The following is a 20,751-nucleotide window of genomic DNA, read 5'->3' on the forward strand; positions in this document are numbered from 1 at the left end:
TAACTAGAAAAGTGTAACAAACTGGATAACCTTACATCTTTTACAATCAGGAAAGTATGGGACTTTCCTGGGGATCCATTGGTACATAACCAAAACAGAATAATAAAACAGATAACCTAAATGTACATTTTCACAAGGGTAAACATGTTTTTAGTGTACAACTTTACATTACATATTGTGAAATAACAACCAACCTTTTTAAGAAAATGTGGGATTTTCTTGGCGTGTGTTACATTTTCAGAAACAGAAAGGAAACATGAACATTTTCACAAAACAAAAACCGCTTATGAACTCATCAGCGTTATGCTGATTTTCAAACCGCTTGTGTTCTCAGGTCATTGATAGAACAGGTACCCGAAGATCCACTTGATGCAAGATGGAGTGCGTACAAGACCCGTTCGTTTTGTCTATGTTTATATTATGTATCACAAATGTATAACTATATCTTTTGAAACAAATGTAAAACTTTTCTATATGTAATGTAATGGTTGTTCTACTTTACTTACTATGTGCATTGGATTTGATACTCAACGTGGAGTCAACCTCGGAAATGTTTCCGCCTTCGGTTTTCGGGGTGTGACAGGTGGCAACGAACAACAGCCGTGTACACCAGCCCGACCGTCCATGGTGGAGGTTTTTCATGGTGATTCGTGGTGGGCATCATGATTATAAGCGACCAATAAGAATTTTTTGCTTCATTGATTATGAGTAACGGCTAAAATGTAACGTTTATTCTTTTTTTTTTTTACCTTTCAAACTCTCCTCAAAATCTTCTATAAATACCACAATTTTTCTTTCATTTTAAACAGACAATTCCTCTCTGATTTTATTCACAGCCAATGACTCCTAAAAGGATGAATTTGTCAGGAAAAAAAAAAGAATTTGGCACCAGCTTAGGTGTCGGTGGCGGAAGAGGCCGATACTCAAATGCCTAATGATTTTTGGGTAAAAGTTGCAAACGTTTTCCACGAGTTAATGGGTTCTCCAAGTCGTAATCTTGATGAAATATGTTCGAAGTTTCATGATGTGAGGGTAAAAATCATCGAGTTCGACAAAATTTATACCTTTGTTATAAACAACGTATACGACGACAATATCCAGTCGATTGTACACGTAATGCATCAATATGAAGACATAAACCACAAACCCATTACACACATCAAAGCATTATGTTTTTCTTTATGGTTGTAGTTTTATGTTGGTTTTTTTTTCTTTCATTTTTATGTTTTTTTTTCTATTTTTATTTCAAGTTTGTTTTAAATTAATATAATGTTTTAAATTTGAATAAAAAAACTAGTTAAATATATATATGTTTATTGTATTTGCATTGAATTATGAATTAAATTTAATTAAAAAAAATACGATGGAGTGATGTGGTTAGCGGTAGGTATCTTATGGATAGCTGTAGAAAGTGTTGTTATGACGTGACAACGATCACTATAGTGGTTAGTGATGGATATAACAGATGACCTTATAATATCACATTGCTTTATATTTATTAAAAAATATATTAAAGTGTAGGAAAATAAGGAATGATCATTAATCATTTCCTACATGCAAGTGATGCATGTAGATTAATGCACCGAGTTTGATACTCACGCAGGTTTAATGTCATGACTTTGAACCTATTAAATTTGTCTCTTGCATTATACCCCATATATGAGAAGTTTTCCATGAAAGTCCCATCGGAGGCTAATGGTGCGTTTAGTTGCGGAAAATGGTTCGTTTTTCGGAAAAAAAAAATTCAAGAAAAATGAGAATTTTGAAAACGCGTTTAGTTCGTCTATTTTTTAAAAAAATGGAAATTTTCCGTTGTCTAAAATTACAAAGAAGTTGAAATTTTTTGGAAAACCAATAATTATTATTTTTCATATTTTTTTAATTCCAAAATATTTCTAAAATATAAACACACACTTACTCCCACCTCTACCTACCCTCACCTTAACACCCCCAACCCACCTACTCCCAACACACACCTACCCCCCCCCCCCCCCCCCCACACACACACACACAAATACATCCCCAACACCACTACCACAATCACCGACCAACCATCACCATCACCACCACCATTACCCCTGCTGCCGCAATCACCACCGACGCCGCCACCACCACCGCCGCCACCATCGCCATCATCGACACCACCACTGCCCCTACCCTCACCCTACCACCGCTACCGTTTTCTAAAATTGAAAACCGATAAAAATATACACATCTAAATGTGTTTTCTAATTTTCTAAAACTAAAAATGAAAAAAGAATAAGTTTTAACTAAACGTGTTTTCTAAATTTTTCAATGAAAACTGAAAACGAAAAACAAAAAATAAAAAACGAAAACGAAAAACGAAAAATGTTTTTCGTAACTAAACGCAACCTAAGTCTTCCAGCTACTCATAATTCAATATACATACACTTGATCAAATTATTTATAGAGAAATTTTTAATTTTACCATTCACACCTATCACCTATGCTTTATGTGTAGTTGAACCTTCAACTTTTAACTTTAAGGCTTTTTAAACAAACTAATATATTCTACATTTGCGTTGTTAAATGATTTTCGTCAAACTTTAAAAGATTTGTCTATACAAATAAAAATGTTTAAATATTTTGGAGCGAATCAACGAATTACATATAAGGCATATAATTTGATATTTTTTTGACATTTAACCACTATATTTCAATTCCAGTCAACAAAAGCCACCCAATTTTGACAACTTGTTTCTATGTCAACCACTTTGACTTGCTATACCAAGTTAAAGTGTTACAATAAAAAAATTGTCAAAATTTAATGGCGGACTAGTGTCAAAAAATCACTAAAGCCACTAAATTTTACAAAATTTTCTATTGTAACCACTGTTATGACATGTCCAAGTGTTTGACATACAAAAGGAAATTTAGCTTTCATAACCCAAAACGGAAACATATTGGTTAAACCACAAAAATGACCAAAACATAGTAGCTTTTATGTATTTTTCCAATACTTTACAAGTTCATAAGAGAATGATAGCAACAAACCAAAAACACATTATTGCATGACAACACCACCATATCAAGCATTTACATTCGTCATTGGATGAACAAAATGCAGTCAAGCCTAGAATTTTTTTTTTTAACATTATTGCATGACTAAAAAATATCCAAGTTTCAACTAACATTGTTTCTTGCTACACTTATGCATATGAAGCTCTTGTACAAATCCCGAGAGCCTCATGAACATCCATTACATTACACATCACAAGATCCGGAAATTGCATCTGCAAGAAGTCAGGAACAAGTATATCAGAGTTAGCTACTGATATAAGGATACAGATATCACATATAGATAATAGATATAGATATTTTTTCTTCAACTTAACACAGAAGGAAGAAACCATATTTAGAGAAGAAAGTTACATACCCAAGCAAGCCACGACCTCGCCATGTTCTAGGAGTAACAGTCAAGTTAATTGAAGTCCCTTGCCTCATAACTGTCATAGAAACAGGACGATTTTGATTCATCTGTGCTTCAGAAGCAAGCTTCGGTAGCAAATTATCACCATATTCTACATTCCCAAATTTAACAATTTGATCTCCAAGTTGTAACCCATCTTCTGCTGCTGGAGATTCCTCACTGATCTCATCCACCATTGCAAAAGGTCTGCTCACATCCACATCCACATCCATGACACTGATCGAGCCTCCAGACATATCATGCACAGCTTGGCTATTGGAACCAGAGTCCATAGCAGTTGAAGATTTAGGAGTCACGCGTGCTGAATGCAGAAGCTCTATTTTGTGGCCTATTTTGTCAGTTGTATCCTTGTGATCATTTCGAAGCTCTGTAACATATTAATAGGATTGAGATTAGTGTGTCAAAATGATGAGAATGATACTGAACAAAGTCACAGACCTGCAAGTTTATGTCGATCTGCTCGCACTAATGGAATATCGAGGTCAGATCTTGGAAACCCCTGCAGAAAGTAAGAAATTCAAGTGAACTCCAATGGCAAATGCTCGTGATATCGATTTTATATTCAGAGAGTAATTTCTTCCTCTACAAGTAAAGTTTGAACATATACGAATTCAATAGAATTACATTGGTTGTAATTAATCAGAGAAATATAAGAAGTAATTGCCTCAGAGTCGACGAGATTGCCGGAAAGTCCAGGACCGCCGGGCTGACAAAGACGCTCGATAATAACGTTCATCTCCGCTTCCAAACCGCTCCTTTTCTCCATCAGTTTCTTGATCTCCGACTTTAAATCCGTTGCTACCATTTTTACTGTGAGCTCCTCCGACTGAAAATTTTCTGTATGACGTTAGGGTTAGGGCTTTTGGGAGCTCGTAAATCGTAATAAGCAATAACTTGATGAATGGTAGTTAAGGTACACCTCGAGTCCTTGTACTATTGATATTATGAACTTTCGACCTTGAAGATTTTGTTTTTCTTCTAATCCCCTATTCTAATAAAAAAATTATCTTTATTGTCACTTGTCATCTCATCAACAATCCTCAGCTTCTTTTCCCACCTAAACTTATAAAGTAAAGTACCAAAAATACCCTTATGATAGTTTTAAAATATTGATGCATTAAATCAGGAACCATGAATTAGCAAGAAATCAACAACAAAAATCGCAACAAATCTGGATTGTCTCCAAGTTTGAATTAATCGGATTTCGTATGTAAATAGAACGCACCTTATAAAGTCGCTTCCTCTGATTCATTAATCTCCATCTTCCTCAATCAACAATCGGTATCCATCGGGACCCTAAAACCTATTTCTTTTGAGCAGCTACAACGTGTGAGATTAGTTTGGAGAAGGGCAGATGTCATCAACTTGAAGACGAAGGGATTCAAGAGGTGAATCCAAACGTTGCCTTCCACCCTCTCTCTATCTATTAGTTTTTCTTGACACTGATTCTTCTTTTATTCGGTTCTTGTAAAATCTATATGTATTCGTGAGTAGTTCTTGACTGAGTTAAGGCCTTTAATGATTGTCCTCTCTAATCGTTCCCATAAATCAGTTGAGGTTTAACTATTTCATATAATTCTTTAACCATTGAAACCTTGTATGAATCAAATCTTGTAATTGTTCAGTATAGAAACCATTGGACATAGGTCTATCCTTCATCGACACCACTCAGAGGCCTCCCATGAAAGCAATCTATCACCGTCGGACCCTTATACCATCTTAGTTTCTTAGTTTTGACTTGTAATCGGTACTTTTGGATCTTCGGCCTTCTTCTTCAATCTCATGCCAACGCCTGTCTCAGCCTCTCCGATAAGGCATTTCAGATTTTTTTGTCGTCATCTATGTGAGTATCTGTATGTGTGAACCAATTTTAGAATGAATATACAAAGTGGGAAAATGAAAATGAATAACTATTTGCATAAACTAAAAATTTCCAACTATTTTGATGTGTTTCCCTTTATGGAATCTTCATATTCTCCAAATATTCTCTCTTTGGCCAATTCTGAAGCAACCTTAATTAGAAATAACATATGGATCATAAATAACCAGATTAAAAACATAATCTTGTGATATCCAGATCATGTAACATCAGTTAATTACCTCCAAAAAAAGTTCAAAAGTCTTGATCTTCAAGGGGAACACATGAATTGGCTTAACAAATGCCCATGTTGCTTTGAAGTATACTTTAAAAATGATGAATACCATTGTCACCTTACTTAAAAGATGCTTTCTTTAATACAAGAAGAAGAAACTGTAAAGGATATGCAGAACCTGTAGTCGTTGAAAGATTATCGAAGTTATTGATGATTGTTTGTAATCATAGACTCAATGTCTCAAAGTTAAACGAGTTCAAAAGAAATTTAGGATTACCATATCCAGATGAATATCTAATGAGAATCATACCTAAACATCTTGATATATTTTGTGTAGTCAACCATAGCGGAAGAAAAACTTCCATGGAAATCGAATTCATGACATGGAATCCGGAGTTGGTTGTTTCCGCTATTAAAAGAACAGAGTTGGAATATGTCATTCCAATGTTTGTTACCTTTTTCTTGGGCGAAATCATGAGAAAGATTTTATGAATTCAATTCATCTCATTACATTTCACCTTATGTGAATCATGGAGAGTTGGATAAAAGAATAATTGGTGTAATTCATGAGTTGTCACTTACATTATGGAAGAAAGCATCGATTATGAAGTTGGGTCATTTGAAGAGGGAGGTGTGTTTGCCTAAGAATTTACATGTTTTGCTTTTAAAGCATCTTGGAGGTGTGTTTGCCTAAGAATTTACATGTTTTGCTTTTAAAGCATCCTGGAATATTCTATGTTTCAAATAAATATCAAATTTATATTGTTGTGCTTATTGAAGGGTATAAAGGGTTAGAACTTATCAACAAATATCCACTTCTTGTTGTCAAGTATAGATTTGGAGAACTAATAAACTTGTGAATGATGCCAATGTATTTTTATTCTAGAACAATTTTTAGGATTTTCTTTATGTTTTAAAGCGGTAGCTAATTATGTGAATAAGATAATAATAATATAAAATAATTATAAAAGATATTATAATTCCGTCCGCTGAAACTCTTTTAAAATGTAACTCTCACCAACCTTGTGTTGACCTTTAAAACTACAGGTATTTTTAGGAAATCATTAATCAAGCAAATTCAGAAGACGGATAATCAGGAATCTCAGACAATTTAGTTTACTACTTTTTATTATGTCCGCCTACCTGTTTAAGGATATTCATATATTATACTATTATCTGTAAGAACCATGTATTCAAACATCAAGATGGAATATAAATGTTGTTTTGTTTATTGTTGTATTTGAGCTATATATTCAGTTTATATGTGATCCATGAACTTAGCCGCACAACTTGGCATGTTCCGTTGCCTCGGTTGGGGGTATGACAGATTGGTATCAGAGCTAAATTGGTTATAGAGAACTCGTATCCTTGAAAGAGAAATGAAACTATAGCAACTAGCTTCTAATAAAAGTATTATTAATAATAACACTACTTCTCGACTACTTACGGTACGGGGAATCTGGTTTGAAATGTCGTTTGGGTTGCAGGATTTAGAACAACTTAATTGTCAAAATGATCCCGCCCTCCGGCACTTCATGTATGGCTCTCGTTTGTGCTCGGTAGTCGGGAAGTATAAAACAAAATTTAATAATACTACAAACCTCACCAACCATAATATATAAGAGTTTATATATAGTCTGACCCGCGTTGAGAACACTTAATAAAAATTCTAAACATCCCTTCAACTAAAACTACCAAATCAACCCTTTAGGTCATACACATCAATTAAAGGTTAGTACAGTATATAATCCATACCACAAATAAACTTGGAATGTGCGCCTATGTTATTTATGGTCGGGCCGGTGCAAAACCAACCTTGAGCAAGGAGTTTGACAGACTACAACGGTTGAAAGTCTTAGAGATTGAAGAATGCTCTCAAGATTCGATGCAGATACCTAATACCTTATTTCAACCCCAAAACAACGTATACATTTTAAAGCATAAAAAATACTAGGATAACGTTTATATTTTCCTAATTCACCTAAATCCGAAGAACTGATAACTTTGCTACCTTTGTAGCAAAGAAACCCATAAGTTTTCAGTCAATCGTTCAATAGTTTCCAAAATTCTCTCTTCTAAAGATGACAAAGATTTCAATCATAAGGATTTCAATTCCATCCTTATCATATGGAAATCTGGAGGATTTCCGAATCAATCACCTTTCCCCTATTGTTTGAAAACCAATAGGATTTCAAGAATCAATCTCACTCTATAATTTGGAACCCTATAGGATTATAAGAACAAATTATACTAATCCACTATCACACAATACAACTCATACATACTTGTTTATGATTAAGTAGTATAAACAACTTAAGCGTGTCTTTTTAAACATTTATGATAAAGGCCTTCAAAGGAATCCGTGAGTTCACCCACCACCAACATTTCGAATGGACTCAACCCTAATGCAAACCCTACATGCACAAGGAATTGCTATAGCCTTGGCGGCATACGAGGTTGCCCAAAATGGAAGCATTAGGAATAGTGGAAGCGACATGTAACGCCCGCGGATCTGGGTTAGTCAATTTAGAGACAATGGGCATCAAAAATAAGTTTTTGATGGAATATTATTTGGAAGGATTAAGCTTAACCAAGTTATAGTACATGTTACAAGGGTTCAGTACATATAAAGAATGTCGAAATCCGAGTTATAACGAAGAAGTTATGGCCCGTCGAAGTTTTACAGCGAATGAATCTGGAGGATTTCCGAATCAATCACCTTTCCCCTGTCGTTTGAAAACCAGTAGGATTTCAAGAATCAATCTCACTCTATAATTTGGAACCCTATAGGATTATAAGAACAAATTATACTAATCCACTATCACACAATACAACTCATACATACTTGTTTATGATTAAGTAGTATAAACAACTTAAGCGTGTCTTTTTAAACATTTATGATAAAGGCCTTCGAAGGAATCCGCGAGTTCACCCACCACCAACATTTCGAATGGACTCAACACTAATGCACACCCTACATGCACAAGGAATTGCTATAGCCTTGGCAGCATACGAGGTTGCCCAAAATGGAAGCATTAGGAATAGTGGAAGCGACATGTAACGCCCGCGGATCTGGGTTAGTCAATTTAGAGACAATGGGCATCAAAAATAAGTTTTTGATGGAATATTATTTGGAAGGATTAATCTTAACCAAGTTATAGTATATGTTAAAAGGGTTCTGTACATATAAAGAACGTCGAAATCCGAGTTATAACGAAGAAGTTATGGCCTGTCGAAGTTTTACGGTGAAACCGGCATGACACCGCGTAACGTAAAAAATGAATTTTTGATAAACTAATTTTTAGCCTTAAATATCTAAATGAAAGTTGTAATATACATTAAACAAAGAGTTTGCATAAAAAGAACGTCAAAATCTGACTTCGTATGAGGAAGTTATGATTTTTCTAAGATTTGGTATAGCAGTGCACAACCCAAAATTTGAATTTTAGATCGATCAATTTTTGGCCAACGCAACCTAAATGATAATTAAAGATCTCATTAATAGCAGCGCAAAGGTAAAAAGACAGATGAAAACGGACGTCAAATGAAGAAGTTGTGAATTTTTAATGGATTTTTTCCTGTCCCGGCCTGTTAAAAATATAACTTTAAAAATAAAGTCAAAATTAGGCGACGGAATATAAATGAAAGTTGTAGAGTACGTCTCCACCTACGCATGGATATAAAGAGTGTCAAAAACGGAGTTCGTATGAATAAGTTACAAATTATAATAGCATATTTACGTATTAAAATAAATTATAAATCATATATACGTACACACATATATATATATATATATATATATATATATATATATATATACATATGTATATATCATTATAAACTATTTAGAAAGGTATCGACGATGCGATCATTATAAGACTAGTGTTGAATACTTTCGACATTAGTTTAGTACAAATATCGTTAAATCTATTTAAAATAGTGTTATAAAAGGGTGTTTAGTTGTTTATATAACTATAAGGTCATTAAATAACTATGAATGTAGTTTTTGAAAATTTAGTTACTATAAATATGAGCCTTGGGCACTCATATTTGTTGCATCATTCTCTTGATTCAAGAGTCTTTCTATTCTTATCCCCAGAGCATTTTGGTCTATCGTGATTCGACTTCTCTTTCTTTAGTTTTAGTATAGTAAGGTGAGCGCTGAAGCGCTGCACGAATCTCTCTTAGAAAGATTTAGCGACGAAGTTCTGCCCCTGCAGAGCCGACTCCTAGCTAAAACCCCCTTGTAAGTAAGTTATGCTTACCCTATTTTAATATAGCTTATATTTAAAATTAGTATTGTTATTATGAACTTATAATAAATATTTGGGCTATTATTATGACTTATATAAGTGTCGTTATAAAATCTTTTTAACTACTCGCAGTACGAGGAATCTGGTTTAAAGGGTCGCATATGGTTGTTGGATTTCAGAAGTGCTATATGCGAAAATTATCTTGCCCTCCGGTGTTTTATGTCTGGCCCCTGTCTGTACATAGTCGTTGAAAAATATTGTTTAAACGTTTATATAATAATACTAATAATAATAAGACTAATAATTAGTCACGTTAAATATTAGACTAAAATCTAGTGGTAATAATACTAGGTTTCCTCGAAGGAAATTATTTTTAAGAAGCGAAGCGCTGTCTGAGTTTGGAATCACCACCTTAACAAGTGAGTGTATAGTCCCTTTCATGAACATAATTTTAATGCAAGTATTGATTGAAGTATTAAATATATGTTTATGTGCAAATTATTTGATGTTTCCTGAGATATGTGTTAAAGAACATACCTAATAATATATTATGATTTAGGATAAAGAGTAAACATAAGTTAATTATAAGGAATATTGGGTAGTATCTTCTTATGAGTACGAGTGAGATATACACAGAGAATAGAACTTTAAAATATGTCATTGATCCGGGAGCATGGATTAGACATAGTTATTGTCCTTAGTCCGAGAGTATGGATTGGACATAGTCAATTGTCACTAATCTGGGAGTATGGATTAAGACATAGTCAGTTGTCCTTAATATGGGAGTATGTATAGGACATAGTTATTTTTCATTAATCCGGGAGTATGGATTTAGACATAGACATTTGTTCCTAGTCTGAGAGTATGAAATGGGCACAGTTATTGATCCGGGAGCATATATTAGATCCGAGAGTATGGATTAATTAAAGAGGTAAAGTTTAAGGTCTGAGACTATGGATAGTGTCGTTGGGAGGAACGACGGGGTGGGGTAAAAGTTGCTTATATATATATATATATATATATGGTGAAATTATATATATATATATATATATATATATATATATATATATATATATATATATATATATATATATATATGGTGAAATTGTATATCTTGTGAGTTCTAAATTATATATATGATATAACATTGTGGGATTGAAATTCCTATATCACAGGCGTCGATATGAAGTTACATTACACTGAGAGATTAAGGAGATGTAAATCACTAGTGTTAATGAATGTAAGTTCTGTTTATGCTTATATTTCTATATTGGCGATGACACCTCGACGTTTTAAAATGAATAAAATAAATTTCTTCGGAAATGTTTTGATAACGTATTTATCATGTTTTTCTGGGAACAAATTCCGCAATACTTTTCTTTAAAAGGTTACTCTGCTTTTCAAACAAAGCATAAACAAATCGGTCTTTTCAGGCCGTAAAAATGGGGATGTCACATGGCACTCCAATAACTACCCTAAACATCCCCAGATCCTGTTCATACAAGGATTTCTTAGCCTACCAACCCCCATCCTTCTTTAGTACGAAAGGAGGCATTGGTCTATCCCATTGGATAGAGTTGATGGTGGCAGTGTTCCGTATCAGCTCTTGTGCTAATAACCGTCGTGTTAAGTATGCCACTTGTACGCTAATGGATTCTGCCCTGACTTGGTGGAATATCTATACGAAGTCTATAGAAATTGATGTAGCCTGAACCATTTCTTGGGAAGCCCTGAAACAAATGTCAATTAAGGAATATTTTCAACGACAAGAAACTCAAGCCCTAGAAAAAGCATTGTTGAACCTTACTATCAAAGAGTCAGATGTGACTACTTACACCTCCATATTTAACTACCTCGCCAACCTCTGCCCAGGAATAGTAAACTCGGAATACAAAATGATTAAAAGGTGAATTTGGGGGCTAACTCCCCCAATTCAAGGTCTAGTTGTTGCATTCAAACCACTACTTTTGAAAGTGCTAAACAATTGGCCTATCATTTGACTGAACAATACCTCCGTCCAAGTACCATAACCCAACAGATGGAGCAAAACCGGACGAAGGGTAAGAAACGAAACTACCACAAGGATTCCAAAGGGAACTTCAAACTTCTCAAGCCCAAATCAGAACATGTGACTGTCTACGACTCAAACACTCCCAATCCGTCCAAATCCAACGTTAGGACTTTACCCCATTGTACCAAGTGTAATTTTCACCATGTTGGAAATTACATGATCTGCAACAACTGTTATTTAAGAAGTCACATTGTAACATCCATAAAATTCATCATTGTTTACAAAATAGTTTTCAAAACATGTTTAATATCAGAGTTTTTACCAAAATCATAGAACAAACCACTAGGAGGTGCACGATCACACCTTCGCCTTCTCGCGATCATCTGAAGTACCTAAAACATAACCCAAAACTGTAAGCCTAATGCTTAGTGAGTTCTCCTAAAATACCAACACAACACCAAACCAGAATAATAACAATAATCAACAAGCATAAAGAGCCTTCAGTCTGACTGGAACTCCCCACCGGCCTACAGTCTACCTGGACCGCTCACAGAACCTTTAACATGACTGGTACGCCACACTGGTCTTTCAACCTATCTGGACCGTTCTCCGGACCTTCAGACTGACTGGTATGCCCCACTGGCCTTCAGTCTATCCGGTCCGCCCTGTGTCTGTTGGCCTTCAACACAAAGCAGGACCGCCTCAACCTAACCACACATACACCGTGTCGACACATACATATAACAGACAAACATACAAATAACCAGTTAATAAGAAACAGACAAATCTTATAGTTCTAACAGAACACAACAATACTTGATCATACAATAAACCAGGATACCAATCCAAAGGGTCGACGTTGGTGCCTTCGACCCGCAAGTACAGTGAGAAAAACTCACCTCGCAGACTGAACATAACTGATGAGGTTCGACTTCGAAATCTCAGTTCTCTAACAGATACTTGTTTCCACCAAGTGACCAATTCCATCAAGATCCCAAAATACCAATGTTTTAAAAACCGGTTTTTTAGTTGACATGTATGGTGACCTGTTCCCGGTTTAACTTGTTCGACCGCCGGGTGAACCGGTTTCTATAGTTTTCTTGTTTTTTTTTTTCTATTTTTCTACACATACATACATATAGAAATTATGAATTTGATGTTTACAAGTTCAAACATTAAAAATACACATAAAAATAAGTTGTAGATGAATTCAAATACATTAAAATAACACATAACCAAAAGTTTTAGTGTTTTACATCAATCCATATACGTCAAAAAGAAAATAAAGTATAATATCGAAACGAAATATAGTTTTTGATGAATACAAACACATCAAAAGCATTTATAACATTTACCATATGTTTTTGTTTAGAGAAAACTACATAGATTTGAAAAAATCATCAAAGTTTATTATGTAAATGATTTTTTTTTCATGTGTTTTTATTCAGTTTAACCGATTCAACCGGTTTTTTCTAAAAACCGGCTGGTTTAATCCGTTTCAGAAATCAATGTAAAACAGGTGATAGTTGAACCGTTCTCTCTCCCGGTTCCCGGTCTAACCAGCCGGTTCAAACCGATTTTTAAAACATTGCAAAATACCCAACATACCCTCAAGGTCCAACTTGGTTAAAGTCACGGTCAAGGTCAACAGTCCATGTTGACCCAACACGTCGTGTTCCCCTTGGCCACACCGTATTCCGTGAGCATCCAAACTGTCGGTAAAACCTCAGCCAACACGCCATGTTGACTTGCAAACATGTTGTGTTTGCCTGAGTTCCAACAACTTAATACATTCAGCTGTCTTTTCGACTTCAATAGCTCCAAAGCTCAGATCTAGACCAAAATGTGATTAGGAAGGGTAAAGTTTCCAACTTTATCCATTGGGACTACCAAAAAGAGTCCAAAAACCCGAATCATAAGCTCGATAATGTAAGGTCTTAACCAAAATACTTTTGATCCTTAAGATCTAAAGTCCATCCTTTCCAAAAGTGATTCTAACACCTAAATCAGCCCAAAGGTTGGTGCTTTTTAAAGATACATGTCCAATGCATGTCTTGAACCCATATTAGGTCAAAATGAGGATTTATGACCTAATCTCATGCATGTCATCAAAACTTGATTATAGACTAGATCCAAGACACTACTAGGTCACCTTGACATGGAGATTCATAAAGTTGCAAACTTTATGAGATCCATCCATTGCAACATTCAAGAACAAGGAGAAAAATGGACATAAGTCAAGATCTAACAACTTTGAATGATAAAAATCGAGTCTTGGACACTTATAAAGGTCCAGGAGAGTGCCAAACTGAAGAATGGAGATTGCTTGCAGGATCTTTGCTTCCCTCTTCCACCTTCTTCCTTCTTTTAGCCTCAAAATACCAAAATAGCTTCACAAATGGGAAAAAAATGATCAGGGTTCTTTCAAGGATTGAGGGGATGATGGGGGCTGAAGGTGAACAAACCCTAGCCTCCACATTCCTTTAAATATGGAGAAAAAGCTGGAAGATTAGGGTTTTCATTCCAGCCATCAACACGCCGCGTTTCAAGAGGAAACACGTCGTGTTGCCCAAAATGAAACTCGCGCCTTCTTATATCTATACACGTCGTGTTGGTGCCTCCAACACGCCGTGTCCAAACCTCAACTATACACACGGGTACTAACACCTGACCAATTGACATGAAATAGAATTATAGAGATGAGTTTAGAAGTACTTGAACATCGGGATGTTACACACACCACTAAGTCCTGTAGAAAGACCTCAACCACTGCTACAAGAAAAATACATAACTACTTCGAATGCAACCAACCGGGACACTTCAAGAAGGATTTCCCTAAGTTGAAGAATCAGGGTAGCAAAGGAACAACATAGTGATCAATGCAGTAGATGCTCACCAGGACCTAGCTGTGGTTATTGGTACGCTTCATATCAACAATATCTATGCTTCCATACGATTTGATACTGATACGATATAAGCTTTATTGACCATAGTTTTAGAAACACGATAAAACCTAAATTCCGCAAAATTAATAAAACTTACAGAATAGAAATGGCAATTTGCCCAATTAGAAAACACTTTAGAAATACTCGCCAATTGCCTTCTCACCCTAAATAACCACATCTCTCAAGTCGAAATGATTACTATGACCATTGGAAGTTCAATGTGTTGAATTAGGTGTCTAAGCCCAAATATATTTTTGGTATGTACTTGATTTGATTATGAGCATAGTCCTTTTAGGTTGCCTTCACTCATGCAACTTAATATGATGACAAGAGGAGAGGGAGTAGAATTCATTATATGAATAATAAATTGGTACTCAAAATGGTTTCATTAATATATTACAAGATCAATATATTATTTGGAAATCATATTATTTGTATTGATCAGAAATTAATTTGGTGATCAAAAGAGACTGATTAAATAATTGGGGGACTGTTATGCAAATCATTGATAGTTGCATAAATTGGGCTGATGGACTCCATAGAGTGGAGTGCACGAAATCCTATAGGGAAGCCCTATAGATTTTCTCCATGGGTTTTTAGGAAGGAGATCATGGGTTGCTTGTTGCCTAAGTTATGTATTAGGGTTTCCACCTGAAAACCCTAGCAGCCACAGCTATATATAGGACCCCATACAAGTGGATTTTGGGGCTAAGCATTCAAGAAAGAAACCCTAGCTGAAATCCTTTTCTTCTAAGTCATCTCCTTGCATTGGGTGTTTGTGATTCCGTTAGAGGTGCAACACTTGGGGCACTAGGCTTTCAAAAGTCAAGATTAAGAAGGATTAAACTTGTTATTGCTACATGACAAGAGAGGTAAAGACTCTAACCTTAACCATATGTGTTTTTCGATATATGTATGGTAGTCATAGGGTTATTGCTTTGGTATTCATAGTTTTATGTTTAATTTAGAAAACCTAGATCCAAAGCAATTAGGGTTGCATGTACACCATATGAATGATGGTATGCTCAAAACCTAACAGTGGTATCAGAGCCTAAGTCGTTTTTCAATTGAATAGATGCAAAAGTGAACTACCAAATGATCAAAAAGTAGAAATCTTTGATGTCCGAAAGGTCTACTCGACGATTCCATGTATAGACTCGACGAGTTGCATAAACTCGACGAGTTCCATAGTGGACTCGACGAGTCCAGGGTTCTGTTGCCGGGATTTTCGATTTTTTGGCCAGTTTTTTATCAGGATAATTACCAAAACTCATTTTTCTTGCCTAAAATCGATTTTTATGATTGGTATGAGATATCTTTATTAAAATTGGTGGATTTGGTTAAATATAGATAATATATGATTATTTTGATTCAAATATTTAACCTAGTAATTTTGAAAAAATCTTAAATTACACCCTTTAGGTTTTATGGTTTAAATTTGGAATTAAAAGCTTTAGTTTTAGAAATTTAAACAGTTAAACCCTAATATTTTGAAAGGTTTCAAAATTTGTCCTCAAGTTTTGGAATTTAAAATTTATTTAAAAGGTATTAATTTTGAAATATTAAATTCTAAAACCCTAGTGTTTTGAAAAGTTCAAATTATACCCTTATGGATTTTATTAAATTAATTAAGAGTTTAATTAAAAGAGAGAATTAATAAATCCATAATCATATGGTTTAAGTTTAATTAAATTAAAAGTCTAATTTATTAATAGATTAAACCACTTTGTATTTTAAAAAGTGTAAAAATACAACCTTATACTATATACAATTAAAAGTCTAATATATTATATATGTATAAGTAAAAGTCAGTATTACCGTTAGTAGGCCTCATTCACGACATTGGTCTATAAGGGGTGTTTAAGGAAGCGCATGTAAAAAGACCGCCATTAGGTATCCACTCTTACCCACCACACCCTTCACTAGTGGATGGTCGTTAGCTGAACGGGTAGGATAGGACACAACATTTCATTATAAGTATAATGAAATACGAAGTAACTAAACACTTTTATAAATTCTCAAAAATTAGTTACTTTAGAAAAAATGTGAATTTGATGCTAATCCATGAAATTGCACAATGTACCTTATTGGTCGTTAGTGGAGCGTGTGTGGTTAACCGACACATTAATATGGGACCAATAAAGGATGACAATGAGTAGCTCGTAGATATCATAGATCAATGGAGCATGTGTGGTTAACTGACATATTGATTAGGTGATAAACGTCTTCGAGAGTAGCAAACTAATTTTCATGGTTATTCACACCTTGTTTGTGATCCTCGACATCCAAGTCACAAACTTGAAGGGCATAATCGAGATTAAACATGCCATTGAAAAGTTTAATGAATCTCAAAAGATCTAGGAATTTTAATTCATTTAAAACCTAATTTTCCTTTTCGTTTTTCATGGTGGAAATTGGTAAATCGTCATTTCCCTACCTTCAAGTATTCTACAATTGGATTACGACATCCCTCTTCCGAATTGTGTTGGGTCCTAGCCTTGATATTTCATTTAGGTGTTATATTAAGGAATTAAATCAACTAACTTGAATCTTCTCCCTTTTGCAGATGTCAAATTCTAACAACTATGGTCTTCTCGAATCTTTTAAAAAGATTTCCACATGAAGATGATGTTCCACGATTGGATTGTGGAAATGGAAATCATGCTTCACTTCCTTAACCTCCTCCAATAATTCTGTCTGACCCACATGTTCGAAGACTTGAAAAGTTCAAGGTCACTCAAGCCCTGTTGGCAAGCAAACACAGAGATGGAAAGTCTGTATGTGCTCACGTCTTGGAGATGAATTTGCATTTTGACAGGATGGGAATGTTGGGTGTCGATGTCTCTAGGAAGTTGGTTGTTGACTTGGTTCTTCAATCACTTCCAAAGTCATATAGAGGGTTCTTCAATTACTTCCAAAGTCATATAGAGGGTTCATTAATGACTACTATATGGAAGACCACGATGTGACCCTCATTGATCTCACCTATTTGCTTATTGATGTTGAATCAATAATGATTTGGCGCACCGGTAAAGGAAATTTGACTGCTAGGTCAACCTACCAAACTTCCATGGACATAGGCAATGGCAACGATAGTCCATAAAGGATTTCTTCTCCTAAGAGAAAGAAATCTGCCATGTTCAAACGGTTTGATCATAAGATAAAGGCAAATTCTGAGATTGTCCCTTGTATCATTCCCAAAGAGTCTGTTTGCTTTTACTGCCAAGAGAATGGGCATTGGTTACGAAGCTGCCATATCTACCTGAAGGATCGAAAGGATGGGAGAGTCAAGATGTATGACTCTGCTTCAGGTAAAATCCACTATGTAACTCTATTAAGTTCCTATTTGTAGATTCTTAATACATGATGTGATAAGATTGCATTTTGATGTTTTGTAGGATCGAAGAAAAGAAAGGAAGCTTAAAGGAAAAGTATATTGAGTTCGATTGCATGGTTCGATGATCAGATTTTTGAGCTGCTGCATAGGAGTTATGATAGATTGCTTAGGAATATTTAGTAACATAGTTTTCATTTGTAATTGCGTTATATATATATATATATATATATATATATATATATATATATATATATATATATATATATAGGCTTAGGTTATTCTATTCAAAGTAGTTATTGTGTTATTGTATGCATAAATGTAGACCAATCATTTTACTTATTTTAAGAAAGTGATTAATACATATTATTTAATTAAATATAATTGAAAGATACCATCTAATTTAACTACAAGGGTATTTTAGTCAGTTAACATAGATTTAATAAAAGAAATTTGCATATTTTAAGGGATCAAAGATTCTATTAATTTTAAAAATCCGATTTTACAAATTATAAGGTTTTTAGTTCGGACATTCTGACAGAATATGTTTGAGTATGTTCAAAAATAACAAAATTTCTTGTAGAATAACAAAATTCTCGAACCATCAATTGAAGAATTAAAACAAAAATAACATTAATTCTTATAGAATACATGTAACAATTGCTAAGAATTATATTTATTTTTAAAGAATAAAACTAAAAAAACTTTCAAATCTGGAAAAAAAAACATCAAAATCTAATAAAAACACTAATACATTCTAAAAGAATAATGCTGCTAAGAGGCGTCGTTCAAATTTCGTGGTCCGTTCTTCAAGCATCAGCTTCTGTAGAAACAAATACAATGAATAAATTAGTGAGAAAATATTCATACTCCATTCCAACATAATTGAAATTCGTGATTCTATTCTGATAGAATTGGAATTCATTTACCAAGAATTATATTAATTCGAGGAATTCTAACAGATTATGTTCATGATTATCATAAAAACATTTTTTTCTGATAGAATGCTATAAACGAAGAAATACCATTCAGTTGAAGCATTTTAGCGAGCACTTGGTGTGCATGAAAACAACTTTCAATTCAGTTGAAGCATTCATCTGTCAAATAAGCAACTAAAACAACCATGATTTGTGTTCAACCAATCAAACCCAAAAACTCATCTAAACCTATCGATTAAACTTCATCGATTTACAGTAAATCAATCAAAATAAGAAAGAATATTAAAGAAACCTGTGATTATCCAGCCAACAACAACCCTTTGTTTCTTCTTCTGCTTGCCCATTGATTTCACGGCCTTAATCCAAACACCCATCTGATTACGGTTCTTCTTCCCTGCCTCCACCGAACCATTGATGCATTTTGTCGAATGTTTTATGTGCGTGATTATACCTGAGAAAGCTGGATTGGAAAATTGAGTTTGTCATCAGTGGTTAATGTGAGTTTTGAATTATCATTCGAAATCAATTGCAGATCCAAATCAATTACGAGTCAATTTCAACTACGGAAAGTGTCATCAACGAGATCAATTATATGTAACATTGATAATTTGAAAAAAGAAAATTACCAGGAGCCAATTTTCGATTTGGCTTTGACGCTCCCTTGTCGATAAAACGAAAAGATAAATCCTAACCTGTCCTTTAACTTTCAAATTGATATCAGTATTGGTCTCTGGTCGGATTCTTGTCTTCCTCATTCGTCATTCCCTTTTGTTTTGATCGAAAAGGGTAGTTGTGGTATCGTCGGCAATGATGGCTATGAGGAAGGAAGTGGGTGGTCATGGTGGTCGTATGCTATGAAGATGATGGTGTGGTTATCGGCGATGAAGATGATGGTGGTGCTCACTGCTCAGCAACCAGAAAAACAGGAATATGGTGGTGGTTGTCAATTTAAGGTTTTCAGAATCGGTTTTTAGATAAAGAGGGAAACCCTACAAAGGTTCGTTGTTGTCGATTTGTTCAATTTAAGGTTTTCAGAATCGGTTTTTAGATAAAGAGGGGAACGAGATTTAAACTGGAGAGATACCATGATTATAGGGATTATTTTTGGAAGTTATTAAACAAATGACTAACTTACCCTTATTTATTTATTTTATTATTATTTTTTTAATTTTGATTGGCCCACATTGATGCATACAATAACACAATACTTAGTTAAAACACCTGAACCTAGCTCTCTCTCTCTCTCTCTATCTCTCTCTCTCTCTCGCTCTCTCTCTCTCTCTCTCTATATATATATATATATATATATATATATATATATATATATATATATATATATATTCTTGCAATGACTTTTGTGAAAATTGATGTTTGTATGTTTCTATTATTAGCAATATTGAAAATGGATGTGATTCTTCGTTATGTTATTTGTGGTAGTGTCGAAAATTTACCAAATAAGGAATGATTCTCATCACCTAAGTTTCAATTGGACAGAAACTTGGAATCATGCAACTGGTATTGTATGATGAATGAGAACCTTTGTATTTGGGATATTAAGACTAATTCCTTGTTCACATAAGTATGTGAGTCAAGTGACGGACTAAAGGATCTAGTACACATTGTTGTACACTGATCAAGTCCACCACAAAGGACGATAAGAATATTCATCATGATTTGCTAAAAGGCACTATATAAACCATGTTTAGTAGTGTGAGCAAGATCCACT

At 34.4% G+C, this 20,751-nt stretch overlaps 1 protein-coding gene and 1 pseudogene across 1 annotated transcript; one reads left to right on the plus strand and one right to left on the minus strand.

The window, feature by feature from the left end:
• Positions 1–2,942: 2,942 nt before the first annotated feature.
• LOC111878067 (uncharacterized) lies at positions 2,943–4,330 on the minus strand. The gene is made up of 4 exons (XM_023874583.3): positions 4,116–4,330; positions 3,890–3,950; positions 3,398–3,818; positions 2,943–3,254 (listed from the first exon to the last, which is right to left on the minus strand). Exons 1-4 carry the CDS (start codon positions 4,254–4,256, stop codon positions 3,233–3,235), a joined length of 645 nt encoding a protein of 214 aa, XP_023730351.1. The 5' UTR covers positions 4,257–4,330; the 3' UTR covers positions 2,943–3,232.
• Positions 4,331–5,410: 1,080 nt separating this feature from the next.
• On the plus strand, positions 5,411–19,999 carry LOC111878053 (protein WHAT'S THIS FACTOR 1 homolog, chloroplastic-like; annotated as a pseudogene).
• Positions 20,000–20,751: the final 752 nt, after the last annotated feature.

This window comes from Lactuca sativa, chromosome 8 (genome assembly GCF_002870075.4).
Source record: "Lactuca sativa cultivar Salinas chromosome 8, Lsat_Salinas_v11, whole genome shotgun sequence".
Classification (NCBI taxonomy): domain Eukaryota; kingdom Viridiplantae; phylum Streptophyta; class Magnoliopsida; order Asterales; family Asteraceae; genus Lactuca; species Lactuca sativa.